Below are 20,047 nucleotides of genomic sequence, written 5' to 3'. Positions count from 1 at the left end.
TGCAGGATTCAACATCAGAATTTGCTATAAAAATTAGACTGGAACATTGGATACATAACTGATGTGGTTCAACTTAAATTAGGAGGAAGCTTTTGGTGGTTTGCAACCAGACTTATGAACACTTCTAAATAAAATCAAAAGTTATCTTCAGCTGTGACATATTTACCCTGAAAAACTGTCCAGAATATGGCCCATAAAGCATGTTTCTTCATCAGAACACTGCACAAACGTAAGACATTATAAGGATGTGTCATTAGAAATGCTTGCTTTTCAGCTATTTTAATCCACTCATCCCAAAATTAGTATTCAAGTAACAGCAAGTATAACAAAGGGTTATTTATTAGAGTGTTACACTGCACAATCCTCCTGTCTCTCCCTTTGACTTCAGGACAGGATCAAACCCTAAATAAATAATATATACAATGTATCTAAAATAAATATATAATTTAAAATGAAATATCTTGTTAAATATTTTCCCCATTTAATTAAGTTCAAAATTAGATTTCTTCAGCAGAGTGTCTTTCACAGTTATATCCTCAGCAGGTGCATGAAGAATCCAGTTTGCGGGTTCGTTGTTTGCTCGCTTGTGAAGAGATCACTTACAAATGGTACCAAGGCAAAGTCCGGCTTTTCTTCTCATGCTGTGGTTCCATTATAGGGACACACCCCTTTGCAGAGAAATGTCTCTCTCTCATTCTCTTGGATATTTTTTTCCAATTTGGAGAGGGTAATTCGCTTCTTCAACAAAGCAAATAACTGACACAGTCCCCTTGGAAAAAGAGCACTTCCTTCCACTTATACAAACTCCCTCTGAAATGTGTCCTTGAAAAAGAGTTCTATCCGTTGGGTTGTTGAAGTAGAGCTTTTCCACTGCTGAACCCTGAATGCAATGAAAAAAGAATTCACATCAAAATTAAATATTCACATCACAGTATCTTTACGTACAAAATTCGCTTTTTTAAAATGCCACCTTGGGAAGCATTCATTGTTTTTCCAACCTACGGTTAATGCAAACATCTCTATAAAGAGAACAATCCCATTAACATCAGAACCACTCTAGGATTCAAGCAGAGAGGACAGCTGGGGGCCTGGAATGTCTCATGCTCCCATGGAACTTAAGAACATTTAGCAAGAACCACTACTAGTTAACCTCCTACATGTATTCTCAACACACATAATTATATAATATTATTGAAGAATTTATCTTGATTAAGGAAATACTTTAAAAGGCAGGTTTGGGGAATTCTTCTGTTCATAGTTCATCCTTTATACCCAAGCCTATACTAAAATAACATACTCAAGAGGGGGGAAATGGACACCTATTTTCACGGGATATTACTACTATGGCCTGCACAGCCTCTGAAGAAATGTGGTTCAGGACGAGAAGTTCCAGCCTCCAGGGAAGGGCAGAAAGGGATGAAAAATATTTTCCAAAGCAAGACTGAAAAAGGAAATGTGACTCAGAAGGAGCAGTCTCTATACAGAGTAAGGATGAACAAGTGGCCATAGATGCGGTGGAGATGTTAGCAACAAGAGAGAGAGCCTCAATAAAGAAGCAGGATAAGTAGAGGTACTTGGGAAAGATCACACCATTTGGAAGGTGATCTCTAAAAATCCACAGTAAAGCTGTTATGACTGGTCAGTGATGGAGTGCAAAGACAAAAAAAGGCCCAGTATATTGATTTTTCATCAAGGCCTAAAGTCCCTTTAATAACACAAGCATCTGCCAATTTATCTTGCCTTCCAAGAGACTGCTTCAGAGTAAGGAAAAAGACAGAAGCCATAGTAATCTCTTTACCTGCCTACAGAAAGACTACATGCTTGATGGGTTACCTTGCAATTCCAGGATGTCTCAGTGGTTGCCAGTGCTGCCCAGTTTCACCTTTTCTTCATTCTCTACATCATATACACCTTGTTTGTGGCACCTAGAAAACCCAAAGAGGAGGAGATCCAAGATGAAGAACAAGCTGAATCTTGAATTGAAAATGGCAACATTGCTACCGCACTATCCTTAGGCAAAGAGGTGAATTACTGTTCCCTTCTGGTATGAGAAATTGAGAACCCTGCACTTCTGGGCATGGGATACAGTCACAAGATGTGGAGTACCTTGAACTAAAAGTGGACTTCAGTCTTTCATTTGTTGGCTTCCAGCCTAAGCCACCTCAGCAGTATGCTCAAGACCATACAAGGGATGCTACACCAGTTACAGATTCATTGAACAGGAAAAGATTTCCAAAGCTATCTGGTCCAGTTGGCAGTGCCAAAGCAGGATTCGTTACAAAGGTTGACAACAAACCACACACCACAAGGACTTAATCTGCCTCATAAGAAGGTCTAACTGAAAGCAAGTCAATGAGAAATGGGCAAAGGGACAGAGTTGGGCTTTGTACAAATCCTAATGTGCTACTTTCTGTTTGGTCTTGGAAAGAAAACTGTCAAACTTTATTTCTTGCCTGTAGTATTTGTCATGATTTTATTACTGAAATGAAGGCGGTCTGGCCCTGGAGAAGCTGATTGGAAACTGACATACAGTGGGACCTTGTTATCTGCAGGGGTTTGGTTCCAAGCTTCCCCATGGATAACAACATCTGTGTATGCTCATTAAAGTCCCATTAAATATAATGGCAGAGCAAAATGTCCCTTAAATTAAAAAAAATTTGAAAATCAAGGTTTGCTATTTGGAATTTATGCTTCGTTTTCAAGCCGTGGAAGCTTGAATCCATGAATAAAAAAATCTGTGGAGATAAGCAGAGCCAACTGTATGTCACTCTAAGCTCCTCAAAAGAAGAACACAGAAAAATGCTACAAACTCTTAGCCTCCTTTCAAGACTGAGGTCTCCCATTCAGATTATGGCACACTACATCAAACATCTTACCTGAGCATCAGCAGTGCAGCAATGATGATAAGACACAGAGATGACAGCACAACTGCTGTGACTGCCAGTATAGTTGTGTGGTCGTAACTGTGGGAGGGGTTTTCCACTGGAAGACTAAAGGCATGGCATCTCTCTCCATGGTACCCCAGATGGCATCTAGGAATTGCAGGTAGAAGGAAAAAAACAAGGCATAAGACTCATTCTAGAGTTAGATAGTAAAAGAATATTTAGTCTCTTCTCATCTAAGGGTTCTTTCACACTAACAATTATAGCACCATAATTTCATGCCATGGTGATATTCTATGGAATCTTGGGATTTGGAGTTTAGAAAGGGACATTTAGAATTCTCAGTTAGAGACCCCTAGAATCTCCCAGGATTCCACAGAATGCAGACATAACAGTTAAAGTGGGATCCTATAATTGTACTGTGTGAAAGGACCTTAAATGCAATGCACAAATGTAATGCCCATTCCTCCTCTCAATCTACTGAGTCTCTTTTGAATCACTCTCCCAATGAGATTTTCACTAATTGTCCACAGTCCATATCTAGCACAGTTCACACTGAAACTTATTCTGTCTTAATGTTATCTGCAATGTGCAGGCAATAATTCAAGAATTAACAATGCCTGTGGAGTCATAGGCACTCACGTTAATTCTGTGTGTCAGTGTTCGGGTGAAAAGGCAGAGGTCTCAAACAGATTAAGACTGAACAGTGTACTACAAAGATAAAATCTGCCTATCTTCAAAAGAGGCGTGAGTCTTGTGAGCAGAAGTAATTTGGTATTCTTGTTAGTCATAGTTTATTTAGCATCATTAGTGTACATGGACCCTTATATAGTAACATAAGCCAAGCCAAGTTGCAGCCCCCAGGGGGAGGATGAGTGGGCAAATCTCAGTGAAAACTCAGTTGTTAAAGTCTTAGCTAAAGTCAAAGGTCCTTCAGATTGTTAGCCTATATCCATTTAGTTAAGGGACTTCATCCTTAAAGAGAATAAATAAATAAAATAAAATAAAATTTTTATTTATACCCCGCCCTTCCAAAAGATCAGGGCGGCTTACAACATATAAAACATAATACATTCAATACAGTAAAAGATTAAAAGCATACAATTACATCCACATAAAAATACAATAAAAAGCCCCATAGCCCAACCTCATGGCCACGGAAGAGGAGGGAGGCCCACAGGATATTTAGTCGGGGAATGCCTGTTGGAATAGGAAGGTTTTTAAGTCCTTCCTAAATTGGGCCAGGGTGGTAGATGAGCGGAGCTCAGTGGGCAGCGTATTCCAAAGGGCTGGGGCAGCTGTGGAAAATGTCCTCCGAGTGGTGGAGGCTAACCTAGCCCCAGGCACCTTCAGTAACTGCAGAATGGAAATTACTATAACTGACTCATGCCTTCTCTTTTTTACACCCTCTTCAGTAGGAATAATTCTGATCCTCTTTTGGGAAAGAAGCATATTTGTTCAGACTTCTAGCTAGCTACTTGCAGATAAAAAGTGGTGGGCCAGCTACTCGTATTCCCTCACTTGTGCATGTTGGTGTAAAAGAAAACCCAAGTAAACAGACTCAGAGAGCTAAAGGATCAGCTATGCACAGAGGCCCAGAGAAGAAAGAGGTTCTTTCCAAACATCCAGATCAGATGTCTCATGCTTAGAAAGAGCCTGGTTGAAAGCAACACATTCTAACTCATCAGTTTCATCTTCAAGCTTTGATACTCAGATTATAAAGGAAGCCAAAGAGAAAATAGGATGATAATGAGTGACAGTACAGCTCCCAGCCTTCAAATGCCCACTGCTCTTCTGCGCCAAGAACTTACCAACATCATCTAACCATCCAACATGATACATGATGGACCTATTTTTGCAGTGAAGTAATGGGGCAAGTGGAGTAAATAATAAAAGACACAGCCACAGCCAACACACAGCAGCCATCGGCTAAAAGAGGAATGGAAATCCTGCAGCCAGCCAGTGGTTTTTGGATAAAATTTCAAGCAGCCCTACCAGCATAGCAAACAGTGAGAAATGCTGGAAGGTACATCCAATAACCCCTGGAGAGCTGCACTATTCCTTTATTTATTTAGAGCATTTATACCCCGCCTTTTATCCAAAAAGGCTCACAGAGCAGCTTCCTCCCCTTGTACTAAACAGTTCTGAATAGTTGAGAATACTGACTGCTTTAAAGAAGATAAAGGTTGGAATCCCTTTAGTGATATACACAGGGATAATATCAAATTACATCTGCATATTTTTTAATGGTTTGGTGCATAGAGAAGTATTCAGCACTGTGATCCACAACAATCTTACCACACCCTTTATTTACTATTCTGGTGACAGGGTGCTCCCCACAGCGATTTCGTGGCCAAGAACTAGGGATGTAGCAGCATCTGGCTGTGCTTCAGCAACCAGCTGTGAGAAGACAAGAGCATCCAGTTTGAGACAGCTTTAACTGCCCTGGCTCAATGCTAGGGAATTCTGGAAACTAGTTTTGTGAGGTATTTAGCCTTCTCTGCCAGAGAGCTCTGGTGCCGCAATGAACTACAGTTCCTAGGATTTCCTAACACTGAGCCAGAGCAGTTAAACTGGTCTCAAACTGGATTACTTCTGCAGTGTTTTGGAACATATTTGTTTTTGTTTTATAATCTTCAGAAATATTTCTACAACTGAAATACTGTGATTGACTTACATGCAAGATGGAGCTTTTAGTGCTTTGATGTATTTGCATTCTCCATGAAAACAATAATCTCTGTATTTTCGCAAGCAGGGGTCTCTCTTTCTCCCTTTCCCCTTTCTCCTTTTTTTCCCATTATCTTCCTTCTGTGGTGTTACAGGATCCTGTGGCTTGGACAGGAAAGCAACTAGAAAAAAAGAAAGAAAACATTGATATCATGTTATAGTAGTTTACACTAATAAACAATTTATTAGACTAGTATACTCCTGCATTTGGGGAAAATGTAGGATATAAGTAAATACTATTACTACTACTAACAACTACTACAATTTAAGCATTATATCCTCTATGGCTTTGGGAATTAGCCCATCCTTAAATTCAGGAAAATTACATTTCTCTGATGACACTTGCCAACCATGAACCTCTACTGAAAATTCAGTTTGATTTTGTGATCCACTTACTGCAGGGTTGGGCAAAACTCAGGCTGCCAAGGCCTTAGACTAGCAGACCCTACCCCAAGATGCAGATGCATAGGACTGGGCATGTGGGCAAGGGAGAGAGGGGCACACATTTAAATTTATGGCATAAAATACCAGTGTCCACATACTCATCTTAATGATGCATTTTATATACCAAAACTGAACTCGCAGTACTTATGCACCAAAAAAACCACACCAATTCTTCAGGTGTAAATGACATCACCCCTGTGTATGTCACTAAAGGGATTCCAATCTTGATTTTCTTAAAATCGAAGTCAGTATTCTCAGCTATCCAGGCTTCTTGAGGGGGGAATGTAGTTGAGGAAAGGCTTTCTGTGGTTATTTTTGGTACTTGAGGAGCCTAAGACCTTGTTGATGTACAGTAAATTATGCAGAGATCTACTAAGAGATCCTAATCGACTGGAAGCAGAAATCTCCCAAGAACAATCAGATTCCACAGCCACCTCTAGCATTGTCATTGCTGCCTTTTTGTCCAAGGACTCTCTTGAGCTCTGGTAGTTGCTTTCCTGTCCTTCAACTTCAGCATCCTATGCTGCTCACCACATCCTTCCTGTTATGTTTGTAGTTCAAAAGCAAAACTCTGAAAGTTCTATTGCACATTGAGCAGTTGATAAGAAAGGCTACAGATGAAACCACAGTGTACACCAAATGACTTCCAGGTTGCTTCAAGTGAAAAGAAAAGGAATCTTCTTTCCATCTGTATAACCACACATTAGGTCATGTTTTTTTTTCCTGTGGAGTGGGGAGCTGGAATGAAAGGCTAGACAGACAGAACCATAGGGCTACTTATAATTCCCCTTGACACAGTTAGGCAACCACCATGAAACATGCCCTCTTACTGGCCCATTCCCCGCTTCTCTCTCAGTAGCAGTGTGCTAAGAGTCAGTCTGCCCAAAGACCAGGAAACCCTATAAGGAGCTCATCCACCTTCTGTCAGACATTTGCCCTATTGTCACCTCCCATCAGGCACTAGAGCTAACAATATTAAGGCTGGTCTATCTTGTGTGTACCTCTCAGCGAAAGAACCCCAGCCCCTTCTTTCTTCTATGGCTTCTTCAGTGTTACTTACCCATGGCTCACCTTTCCTTATCTATATGAATCCGAAATTAGAATAACTCATAATGCAGCCCTGCAAAACTGTTGCATTCAGGGTGGAAGTAGGGAAGCAGTTTTTGCTTTATAAAATTACTATTCCATTCCAGCCTTTGACAGCTTCACAGAGGAAGGAAAGAAACAGTGGTGATCAGATGGCTTCTGTGTCTGTAGGGTGGTGTATTTGCTCTGGGTTTTAGTGTGAACTTTAAAGGAGCCACCAAAGTGTCAGCCAAAGTGTAGGGAAAAAGAGAATAGGTCTCCCCCTCAATTCAGCTCCTATAAAGTCTGGAGTAAAAGTTGGAACAGATTCATGGAACCACTGGTACAAGACCCTTCAGAAACACTGTGAAGAACCCAAAAGAAAGAAACACAGGGACTATGGCCATTCCCAAACTGTTATGCACTTGCCATGACCATTCAGTTACACTGAAACAACAGCTGGACATGCAGTGAATGCTGGGGTGGTTTGTGCAGAATGCAGAACACAAGAAACATTGTAAGTTAAAATATTTAGATGGGGAATGGAATTGTGATGAAAACTAGTATTCAGCTCACTAGGTATTGTAAAAAAAAAAAGTGCCTTCTAGTTGTTTCTGACTTATGGTGACCCTAAGGTGAATGTATCTCAAGGCTTTTTGAGGCTTAGAGTATGTGACATGCCAAAGGTCACCCAGTGGGTTTCTATGGCCAAGCGGGGATTTGAATCCTGGTCTCCAGTCATAGTCCAATGATCAAACTACTACACCGAGCTGGCTCCTAAAGAAGTCATACCTATGCTAATTGTAGCATAGGTATGCCTTTTAGAATGACATCCATATATTTTATTGGCATTTTTATATTTCAATCTGTCTTTCTCCGTCAGTTGCTTAGAGTCTAAGCATTTGGGAAAAGGTGAGATATCAATGAACTGATGATGATGATGATAGTACCTCATCAGCTCATCTGAATTTGATAACAATGTCATTCGCCCTCCCACAAATTCCAAGAAGTATGTAGAACTGAAGAGAAACAGAAGAGGCTAACAGGGAAGCTGGGAGAGAAGGAAAAAGCAGTCAAAGGGATTCAGCATTCACATGTATAGGGATGAAAGATGAGGAGAGAAACACAGACTAAAGGAAGAGTGATGATATATTGCACTAAAAGAAAATGGGGGAAAGATTTCTGTGGAAGAGGGAAAGCTGTGCATTGCCAGGCATATCCAGTGCCTTCAACTACATCAGAAGTTTAACTTTATAGCCTCCAGCCCAGATCTTCAAAACTGCCTAAAATGAAAAGAGATGTTTGGTTACATTCAAGACAAAGGGGATGCAAATTGGGGCATTAAAAGTAAGAGGAAGGGGAACCAATGGATATATAGATAGCCATACTGAATGTAGGCACAGAGCTCTTTTCCTCTTCACAGAGCAACCTGGTTCAGTTGCTGCAGCTTAAGGTTCTTCTCACTCAAGGTGAACCTTGTAATGGCTGTTGCTTTGGGACCCATATTTGGCAGAAACCATGCAAGAGAGTTGAGACAAAAATGGGCCAAGAGGACGAAATGGAATCTGAGCCAAACACCCCCAGTTGGCACAGCTTTGCCTAAGTGACTAAGCTCAGTAAGGTAAGAAGAACCACACTGTGTGGGTGGGCTACAGTGAGTCATCTGTGAATCCCCTTCACCAATGAACAGCATGGCTTGGCTGGAAAATGAATACTTCCATCTGAATACAGACAACACAGCAATGTATACAAGGTGGCAAAGGACTTATTCCGCCTACTTCTGAACCACTGCCCAGCAATTAATCTTGTCTGAAACCTGCCTGTGACTTGACTTCTCCAAAGCAGTACAAAGCCCAACAAGAAAAGCCTTTCCTCCTTTGTCACACCTAAGAATGTTGTTGCTATGGAACCCTAGTGTTGGCAAATGTTTTCCATAAGAGGAAGGAGGTTTTTGTTAATGGAAAGGAAATGCTGTGGCTGCCAAGTTTTACATATCCTTGGAGAAAACTAGCGGGAGGAAGAAGCTAGGAAGTGAAGAGTACTTTGCCACACTATTGAATTTGAGAAGTGGGAAGATATGCTAGTGTATTTGAGATAGTACACTCAAGTACTTGAGAAGCAGGAAGGCATGGAAATAGGATATTGGCCACCCTTTAAGCGACACATACATCTTAAGAGGCCAGAAGCTGCGGCAAAGATATGCTACAGTCCTTAGGACTGGAGCGTGGCTTTGACGCAGCTTCCGGCCTCTTAGAACGCATGCAGCATTTAAATAGTATCTCTCCCAAGTGACCTGAAGCAGCTTTATTTTGGCCTGTCTGTTTGGGCCCTATGTCTCCACACAGAAGAGTAAGAACTAGCTTGTAATAGCTGGAGCATTGATTCTGCGTTGCCATGCTCTTCGAAGACCGCAGCAGCACGAAAAGATAAGAGCTCAGAATATGCAAAGGGATCCTCACCAAAGCAGTCCTCTACCTTTTTTTATTGCATTTTGAAGTGCAGGGACTTGTGATTATACCTCATAAGAGGACTATACATTGTGGGTAGCACAGGATGCAGCTCTAAGGACCTGTGGGCAGCAGGAATGTGCGGCTGGCTCAAAGTAAGGGCACTTGGGCCTCCAGGGAAACAGCTAGCTCGGAAAATAGAAACAAGGAGCTACTAAAACATCGGCACACGGCGACATCAAGCAAATAAGGCCAGAACTTCCGTGGGAACATTCCAGCCTGGTTCCCTCCCTTCCCCGGGGATTCACACTGGATGCCAGTGTTGTTTGCGCACACACCCGTGGAAACACACCCCAGACAGTTTGGACTTTCATCTCGGCCCAACTTGGTTTGAGATTAACATCTAGAAAAAGAGTCCACTCTGAAGCACACTTTTAACTTTCCCACAACTACTCAGCACATCCTCATCAGCCTTATAGTGCAAAAAAATTGTACAAAAGCTGGAGTGGCAAGAAGCCTTCAAATTACTAATGCACTGTCTGGTAGATCTCTAACCATACTTCAGTGGATGCAAATTTCATTGGAATCACAACAATTTCCTTTCCAGTACAAATGTATCCAAGTGTTGAAACTCCCAAGTTTACCTCTAATTCCAGAAGAACAAGGGTAGACAAGCATCTGTCCATACCAACATTGGGAGATAGAAATCCATTACCTCACAGGGCAGACCTGACTCCAACATGCACTTTGCTAAACAGGTAGAAAAAGTAACCTAGTTATTTCAAACTAGGGGTTGTGGGGGTAAATTAACCGTTGAGTCTTATAAGACCAGAACAGCTGGTACGTAAGGCAAATAGTTCCTTCAGTCCCTTCTGAAATGTCGCTGCATGGATTTTAGATTGTCTTTCCCAGTGGCATTTCGGAGGAACAAAATGTATTTGATCCCAGTTAGTAGGACAAGCTATAAAAGTGCCTTATACCACATCCACAAGCCCAGCCCAGTCCGAATAGCAAATGTTCTCCACAGCCTCATGTTTTTCCACCCCTTTAAACAGAGATACTAGGGGTTGAACCCAGGATCTTACAAGCTTTAAGTTACAGTTAACTTGATAACATAACTGTCTAATTAAAAATAATAATAATTGTAAGCCGCTCTGAGAGCCTCTAGGGCTGAAGGGCAGGGTATAAATACCATAAATATCGGACCAAAAGATGCCTTTACTCTAATCTTAACTTCAAGCTAACTTTTGCTTCATATATATTAAAAGCTCTACCAAAAGATACCTTTTATGAGAGAGATGCTCACATTTCTGTTTCTGATTTGGAGTCTGCCAAGTCTTTTGAGGGCACTGCTCTCCTGGCACCAGCAACCTGACCTTGTATCACTCAAAAGTGACAATACTAAGCAGAGATAAGTATCCTTCAATGTATTGATTTAATTCTTCAAAATCAGTGGAAGCAACTGGGCCTAACTCTGGTGTCCAATGAATCTCCTTCCTTGGAGGTCTTTAAACAGAGGCTGGATGGCCATCTGTTGGGGATGCTTTGATTGAGAGTTCCTGCATGGCAGAAGGGGGTTGGACTGGATGGTCCTTGGGGTCTCTTCCAACTCTATGGTTCTATGATACTAAGTCATCAGCGCAGAATGATTCAAGGCAACACCAGCATAACACTGATCTGTTTCCCTGACTACACCATGAAGGGTCATGGCTTTGTTGGTCTGCAAAGTACTCTGCCGTCCGTGCCCTAACAAATTGTGCATGCCCCGATTCACATCTGCAGAGATCACATCTACTGCTATGCATCTGGCAAATATTCCCCCCAACTCTCTCCTAGGACACCCTTGGACATACCTCGAGGGAGTTCGCTGAAGTTGTCGCCTGAGGATGACATGGCTCCCTCTCTCTCCACTTCACGCTCCAACGTCTCTCCGGCTGGCAGTAGCTGGGCATCAACCCAATCCTCTCTAGCTTCTTTCTTGTAGCCTTCGTTCTGGAGCACCCCGGTCTCTTTGCCATTCACCAGGATGGAGAAAACTACAAGCAGGGAGGGAAAAGGGCACTTTGAAAGGATGTCATACTGGGGAGGGAGCAGGCTTGTTTGCTGCTGTTCCAAAGACTAGGACCCAAAGCAATGGATGCAAGCTGCAGGAAAAGAGATTCCACTTCAACATTAGGAGGAACTTCCTGACAGTAAGGGCTGTTCGACAGTGGAACCAACTCCCTTGAAGAATAATGATCCTTACAGGTCTTTAGAGGCTGAATGGCCCTCTGACAGGGATGCTTTGATTGTGATTTCCTGCATGGCAGAAGGGGGTTGGAGTTTCGATTCTATATGAAATCCATCCATGAGCCCCTGCCCCACTTTTTAAACTTAACCAGAATGCTTGCAATCCAGGCTGAAGCTTGCCGTCTGATTCCCTGGACACAACAGCCCAAAATAACCTCGCCTTTGGAGGGCGGACAGCATTATTTATAGAAGAGCTACTGTACGGCAACAACAAAGCCAGGCTCACAACCAAGGTAGGACTAAAAGGCGGACAAACCCCTACATAAGTGCACGAAGGGCCACACCTCAGTGACAATCACACACTTCATTGTAACACACACACAAACTTTGCCCACAGCCCAGGCCATTCACACACACCCATACCCCACGCTCCTTTTACACAGCTATTCCCAAACACCCTTTCAGCCTTTTAAAGATATAGCCGTGTAAGTCTGTAGATGCAGTATGCAGGGAGATCTTGTGGCAATGGAAGAAAGGCTGAAGTCTACTTCCTCAGATGCACTTGAATAGATTGAAGTCTAGGGAAGCTCCTGCTGCCAACTCCTTCCTTTCAGGGAGTCTCAAAAGTGCCACAAGACCTCTCTCTCCATACATTTGGACATTGCATGACACAAATGCACCTGAGGAAGTGGACTTGCATTTCTGTTCCTACGGCTGCATCCACACTGGAGAAATAACCCGGTTTAGCACCGCTTTAGCTTGTTGTCTGATGCTCCGCTCTGCTCTGGGCCCACAACAAACTCCAACTCCCAGAATTCCATAGCAGAGAGCCAGACAAAGAGTTAAAGCGGTGCCAAACCGGGTTATTTCTCCAGTGTGTCCTAAGCCAAGCCTTCCTCCTCCTCCTTTTCCTCCTCCTCTGCCTTTTACCTGCCGCCAGAAGAGCGCTGGAGACGGCCAGGGAGCCCCTCATGGCGCCCCTTGCAAGCTTCGCCCCGACGGGGGACCCAGAACAGCGTCCAAGCAAGGCCCTAATAATCCCCCAGCGACTCGAGAGTCCGACGGATAGAAGAGCTGCTCCCTGAGGCTCAGTCTCTGGCGCTGCTCGCTTGCAATGAGCGGAGCTCCGACGGCGACCTGCTTTCAGCCCAAGAGGGCAGCGTCCGCTCCCTTCGCCGCCTCGTCGACTCTGAGCGAAACTCCCCCGACGGCGGCAAGAGAAGCCCTGCACAGGCCACGCCCACTGTGCCACAGGCCACGCCCACTCAACTAAATCCCACTCTTACTCTGCTACAGACCACGCCCACTTAGTTACAGGTCACACCCACTGAGCCACAGGCCACGCCCATTCGGCTGCTGACCACTCAGATACAGGCCACGCCCACTCAGGCACAGGCCACGCCACGCCCAGCTACAAGCCGTTCTCACTCTGCTACAGGCCACGCTTAATAGTGTGCTACAGGCCACGCCCATCTCAGTTACAGGCCACGCCCACAATCTACAGGCCACGCCCACTCCGGCCCGACGTGGCGGGCTCCCAAATCCTATGAAAAGAAGGGAAGGACGCCTCCGCTTCCGCCTCGTCTCCCTCGCCTTGCTGCCCTGCCCTCGGGTGCGGCCGGAGGTGAAGGGAGCGCCGGCGCCGCCTCTCCAGGGGCTCCCCGCCCCGTCGGGGAAAAGGGAATAGGTCAGAAAGCTGGGCCAAGACTAACACAATGAGCTCCAATAGGGAAACATCTAAGATAATGACTGCACTTAGGCAGACAAAATAAAATGTATAGATAAAGGATGCACCTGGATGGACGAGATACGAGTGAAAGGGATCTGGGAGTCCAAGTAGAACACAAGTTGAGTCAGCAGTGTGATGCGGCAGCTAACAAGGCCAATGCGATTTTAGGCTGCATCAATAGAAGTATAGTGTCTAGATCAAGGGAAGTAATAGTGCCACTATATTCTGCCCTGGTCAGGCCCCACCTGGAATATTGTGTCCAGTTCTGGGCACCACAATTCAAAAAGGACATTGAGAAACTGGAGCGTGTCCAAAGGAGGGCGATTAAAATGGTGAAGGTGCCCTATGAGGAACGACTTAGGGAGCTGGGTGTGTTTAGCCTGGAGAAGGCTCTGGGCCCCACAACAAACTCCAACTCCCAGAATTCCATAGCCTTCATCCAGACAACAAGTCAAAGCGGTGCCAAACTGGATTATTCCTCCAATGTGGATGCAGCCTTTGTGGCCTTTTCCAGGCCAGGCTGTTACCATATAGGAGCAGCTGAGTCTTCTGCCACTGCCCCACACCATTCCAGTAATATTAGAGAGGTAGCAACGTGTGTGTGTAGAGGGGGGCTGACAACTTGCTCAACTATTTCCCTTGCCCGAGTATCTCCGGTTACCAGGGTTGGCAGTGGGCTGGCGCCACGTGGGAGCACCCACCATGCCATTCCCATGAGGCAGAAGAACCACCTCGGAGACGTGTAGGAGGTGCCCTTTCTTCCCCTCGCGTAACATGAAACCCTAAGGATGAGAAGTGAGAGAAAGTCAGGGACGACGGGAGAATTTAATAGTTAAGTCAAGGCCTCAATGGGGATAGTCTGGGTTTTTGACAGTATACAAATGACCTAACAAGTATAGAGTTGTTAGAAAGAATTGCTACGGAAAACCTGGGCCTGAGAATAGGGGAACTTCAGGGCAGGGATGGCTTCAAGTGTTAGAATTATAGAGTTGGAAGAGACCCCAAGGTCCATCCAGTCCAGCCCCATTCTGCCATGCAGGAACTCTCAATCAAAGCATCCCCAACAGATGGCCATGTTTGAAAACCTCCAAGGAGGTTCCTTTGCATGTATTTCTTCATATGGACTCTACTTTTCCACCAGGATCAGAGATGGAGCTCCTGTCGGGTTAGTTTTTCTTGGTGGTTGACTTTGAAGGTATAAGTCCCTTGGGCCAGATCAAAACCAAGCTTGCGTCTGTACGTACCTTGTCCATTATAGCTACTTACAACAACCAGATCAGACCAGTCCAAGGGTAGGGAAGGGTGGCCCTCCCAATGTTACTGAACACCGTTCCCATCATCTTTCACCAATGGTTCACAAGGAGCTCTGGTGGCGCAGCGATTATACAGTATGCCAATATGGTGAATTCATTCCCAAGGCTCCAAGGTTGACTCAGCCTTTCATCCGTTCGTTGGTCAGTAAAATGAGGACTCCGCTCATTTTATGAGGACAGGGGTCGCCTAAGACCATCGGAAAACATGAAGTAGGAAATAATGATGTTATGGTTGGGGGTTAGGAAGGTTGAGAACCACTGGCTTAGAGTTCACTGATAAGCGGTATGGAAAAGTGAATGCTATTGGTTTCATAAACTAGGATTGTTGGGACTTGCAATCTGACAAAATCTGGGAGGGCCACAAGAAGTTTCCTTAAAACACAAGAAGTTCTGGGCTAGTCAGTGCCTTCCTTCAGGACAAAGCAGGAATTGCTATTCCTAAGGAGGTTGTGTTGAGCCCCTTTCTAATGACATCTCTGAAGCAAAGAAAATAATGGTTTTAGTTGGAAACTTCATGGATCATCTCACTGTATGAACTGTGCTGGGGATGGCCCAAGGGAAGGTCTATCTTGTTGATTTTCCTGGCTCTCTGAGCTGGCTTTGATGCCACCAACTACATCAGGGCTCTGTGAAGCAGTGGCTCAGTTACTTCCTAGACTAGGGCCCAAACAGACAGGGCAAAATAAAGCTGCTTTGGGTCACTTTGGAGGTGTGCTGTTTAAATGACACAGACATCTAAAGAGGCCAGAAGCTGCACTAAAGCTGCGCTCCAGTCCTTAGGACTGGAGCATGGCTTTGGTGTGGCTTCCGGTCTCTTAGAACGCATGCATCCTTTAAACAGCATACCCGAAGAAGCTTTATTTTGGCCTGTCTGTTCAGGCCTTTATAGACACAAGCAGGGAGACTGATGTTCCACTGCTTGGCCTTTGGTCTGCTACCATTTGCCTTCAGGTTCTTGACCTCTGTCACAATCTTTAACATCTACATGAAACTCATGGGTGAAGTCACCTGGAGGTTTGAGCGGTAATGTCAACAGTATCAGTCAAAAGCCTCCCCCCCCCAAAGCAGTGAAAGTGTTGTACCATTCCACTGGTAAGGAATTTAGATGATCTGCTTGAGGAGATTTGTGGAACGTGAGGAATTTCTAAATGCCCTTTGAAAGTTTCTTATGAACATGATTGGCACTGGACCCACGATGTTATGGTGACATAGAATCAGAGAATTGTAGAGTTGGAAGAGACCACTAGGGCCATCCAGTCCAACCCCCTGCCATGCAGGAACCCTCCATCAAAGCATCCCCGACCGATGGCCATCCAGCCTCTGTTTAAAGACCTCTAAAGAAGGAGAGTCCACCACTCTCCGAGGGAATGTGTTCCACTGTCAAACGGCCCTTACTGTCAGGAAGCTCTTCCTAATGTTGAGGTGGAATCTCTTTTCTTGGAGCTTGCATCCATTGTTCCGGGTCCTGTTCTCTGGAGCAGCAGAAAACAAGCTTGCTCCCTCCTCAATATGACATCCCTTCAAACATTTAAACAGGGCTATCATATCACCTCTTAACCTTCTCTTCTCCAGGCTAAACATCCCCCCAGCTCTCTAAGTCATAGAATGATCTGTTGGCATAATTGCACCCAAGCATCCTATCCAGCACTGCTTTGCTAAAGACCCAGAAAAGGAATGAGCAAAGTGTGGCCCAAGGGCCATTTTTGTGGCCCCCCAATGGTCAATCCTTTTGAATTTATTTTGCACCTACAGGCTCCCAAATGGTTAGAAGATTAGGGGGCAGTTTCCAAGGCATTTCCAAGATTTTAGTTAGAGGTTATGAAACAGGCAGGACAACAGCTAGAATGTAGATGCCACAATGTTGAATGTGACCAAATCCAAAGGTCTACTTTGTAAAAGATGCAAAATGGCCATATTTTATCTTTTTTATATCCTCAAGTGAACAGATTGCTGAAATCTGACCTCGGTGGGGATGAGGTAGTATCCTTGGTATGACAAGACTGTACTCTGAGGGTGGTTGTATGTATCCATTACCGTGCTGAATTTGACACCATCACTGAGAGTGAGACAGCTCCAGTGGAGGTGTTTTCTGGTTCTTTGGAGTCAGTTTTTCAGTTGATTCAGTCCAAGGAGGTAGACAAAGTGTTAGGAGAGGTGTAGCTGACCACTTGAATTTTAGATCCTTGAACACCTTGGCTGTTCACAATTAACTTCCTAACCATAAGGGCTGTTCGACAGTGGAGCACACTGCCTCAGAGAGTGGTGGAGTCTCCTTCCTTGGAGGTCTTTAAACAGAGGCTGGATGGCCATCTGTTCGGGATGCTTGGATTGAGAGTTCTTGCATGACAGAATGGGGTTGGACTCAGTGGCCCTTGTGGTCTCTTCCAACTCTACAATTCTATGATTCTAGCAGTGGGCTGTGTTGAGTCCAAGAGATGGTCAAGGCCTTGTTGGGAAAAGGAGTGGTGTCTGCTGTCTTGAAAGGGGTGGCTGTGCACCCACTTTTTAAAAAGCACTGTTTGGCCCAGAAGATTTTAACCTATCATTCAATCACTAAAGTCCTCCTTGGGGGCAAAGTTTTGTGGCAGTTCAACTCCAGTCTCCAGATACTTTTGGAGAAAGAAGGTTATTTAGACTAGGAGTGAGAATCATGAAGCCCTCCAGCTCTTCCTGAAGTGCAACTCTTAGAATTTTCACCATTAGCAGTGTTGGCTAAGGCTGCTGGGAGTTGCAGTTCCAACAAGAACTAGAGAGATGATTCCTACCCTGCTCTCGACCTATTTCAGTCTTGCTTCAGCCCCAGGTTTTATAATGATCTTGGTCTTGATCATTCTGACATATGACTTTTGTCATACAAGAGACAAGTAGAATGTAATTGTTGATATTCATCAGCTGCTTAAATGCTTTTGATAACATGATATCAGATCTGTGGGTGGGGTGTCAGAGTTACAGTCATAGAGGAAGATGGAGCACACTTATTTTCTGCTGCTGCTCAAGAGACTAGGGCATGAAGCAAAAAAGATTCCACTGAAACATTTGGAAGAACATCCTGACAGTAAGAGTTGTTTGACGGTGGAACACAGTCCCTCGGAGTGTAGTGGAGTCTCCTTCTTTGCAGGTTTTTAAACAGAGCATGGAGAGCCACCTCTCAGGGGTACTTTGATTGTATATTCCCACATGGCAGGGAGGCTCTTGAGGCCTCTTCCAACTTCTGTTTTGTGGTTCCTAGCTGCAGGGACAGTTTCAGAAAGTGCCGTGGGGTGCATGGATCTTTAGAATCCCATAAGGAGCATATTGTCCCTTATGCTGCCTATCCACACTGTACTATTATACAGTGTGACAACACTTTAATAGCCATTGCTCCATGCTATGAAATCCTGGGATTTATACTTTGTGGACAGGTTCTGCAAGAGAATTTTAAGTCCCTCCCCAAATAGCCCATCCCAGAATTCCATAGGATGGAGCCATTGTAGTTAAAGTGGGATCAAACTGCTGTAACTGTGCAGTGTGCATACAGATTAGGGATAGAAAACCTCTGCCTGTTGCATGGAGTTCAACTGTGTACTCTTCAAATTGTTGAAAAGAATTGAGCTGCACCATTTTCAGGCTGTGTACTTTTTATTCTCGATGAGAAAACATCCAAACTGGGTAACAGTCACCAAAAAACTCGGAATGCCTGTTACCATCTGGCTGGTTCACCAGCTGCAATTATTATTATTATTATTATTATTATTATTATTATTATTATTATTATTAACCTTTATTTATAAAGCGTTGTAAATTTACACAGCGCTGTACATACAATCTTTTTAATTGGACGGTTCCCTGCCCTCAGGCTTACAATCTAAAAAGACATGACATAAAAGGAGAAGGGAAAGGTGGTGGGGCTAGTAGACTAATACATATAAAGTATGTAATCATTCCTGGACAGGGATAGTTTTGGTCACAGTTATTCATATCCTGGCACTTTCCTTTTTATTTTTATTTTTTGAATTTTTTATTAATTTTAATACATAATATACATACTCAACATATATAGATACATAAAATACATAACAATTGTTTGTTTACATAGACAGCACGGACTTATCTTATCTTATATCATGAACGGATAGATAACATTATTTCTCTGTTATCCTCCATGATTTGGCCTTGCCTATATTCCAGCATACCAATTTTTTCTTGAATCTGTAGTTTCCCCTCCTCTCAACAAAAAAAAAGAGAGGGAAAAAAGCAGTATTACATATATTAACAGTATCTTATACTGTAATTGTATGGATGGTTTTCACTCCCTTAATTATTTTATCTCATTTCTGTAGTTATCTTTAGTCCCATAGTTTGTTCACTTTTCCCCATTTACTTTGAATTTTTTGCTCTGTTTTCCCGTTAATCGTCATAGTTATTTTGTCCATCACCATTCGTTCGTTCACCTTAGTTACCCATTCTTCCTGTAAATTATTATTTTGCAAAAACTAAACAGGCTGCTGTTATTAAGTATAACACCACACCTATCTCTTCACGACATAATTTCCTTTTTAGATTACTGTAGTGTGGGACTGCCTTTGAAAACAAACTGGATGCTTCCATTAGTTCAGAATTATAATTGCTGCAGGCAGGCAAGATCATAGTGTACTGATGCTGAAAGCTCATGCACTTCTGAGTCCAACTCAGAGCTGCACTGGCTGCCTGTTTCCTTTGGAGTTCAATATATAATCTTTAAAAAAAAATTGGAAAGCTTTAATGATGAAAAATGACAGCCACTATTTACCAGCAACAACCATGGTGACCGCCCTTTCTGTGGGTGATCCATGAAGGAATGGGTGTGTGTGTGACATCTGTAATAAGCCCAGTCTTCATGCCAAATTGAGGAGTGTTCATCTAGGAGTGTCTGTTATGTTTTTCCCAGTAACTTGCAGCTTTCTGTGAAGGACGGGATCACTCCTTGCATCTTTGTGTTATATTCTGGGCAGCCAGCATATTTATACTTATTTGTTTATTTAATTTATATCATGCTTTCCCCCATATGAAACCCAAAATGTCTTGTACATTAAAACAAAAGAATATAACTAAAACAATATTTGATATAAAAAATTTAAATCAACAAACAACAAGCCACTTAAAAACATTAATTTAGAACAGTTAAATGCACACTTTAAACACCTATACATTAAAAACCAGCATACTCTCCAACCAGATAACAGCTGAAGGGCA

General features: G+C 43.4%; 1 protein-coding gene across 1 annotated transcript; it reads right to left on the bottom strand.

The window, feature by feature from the left end:
• Window positions 1-248: 248 nt before the first annotated feature.
• HBEGF (heparin binding EGF like growth factor) lies at window positions 249-13,014 on the bottom strand. Its single transcript, XM_042465114.1, has 6 exons — window positions 12,725-13,014; window positions 11,419-11,601; window positions 5,560-5,731; window positions 2,877-3,032; window positions 1,834-1,925; window positions 249-880 (listed from the first exon to the last, which is right to left on the bottom strand). The coding sequence occupies exons 1-5, from the start codon at window positions 12,765-12,767 to the stop codon at window positions 1,853-1,855; spliced, it is 627 nt and encodes a 208-aa protein (XP_042321048.1). The 5' UTR covers window positions 12,768-13,014; the 3' UTR covers window positions 249-880; window positions 1,834-1,852.
• Between the last annotated feature and the right edge of the window lie 7,033 nt (window positions 13,015-20,047).

The sequence above is a fragment of the Sceloporus undulatus genome, chromosome 4, assembly GCF_019175285.1.
Source record: "Sceloporus undulatus isolate JIND9_A2432 ecotype Alabama chromosome 4, SceUnd_v1.1, whole genome shotgun sequence".
Lineage (NCBI taxonomy): Eukaryota > Metazoa > Chordata > Lepidosauria > Squamata > Phrynosomatidae > Sceloporus > Sceloporus undulatus.
Note: the sequence above shows the minus strand (reverse complement) of the source record. Positions and strands in the feature narration are given on the sequence as shown.

Bases quoted from the DNA above. Each gene is read 5' to 3' on its own strand.
- HBEGF (XM_042465114.1), bottom strand. From the start codon at position 12,767: ATGAGGGGCTCCCTGGCCGTCTCCAGCGCTCTTCTGGCGGCAG. The intron at 11,602-12,724 runs GTAAAAGGCAGA...CCCTGCTTGTAG, and splicing joins CAGCGCTCTTCTGGCGGCAG to TTTTCTCCATCCTGGTGAAT. The intron at 3,033-5,559 runs GTAAGTCAATCA...TGCAATTCCTAG, and splicing joins CTAAAAGCTCCATCTTGCAT to ATGCCATCTGGGGTACCATG.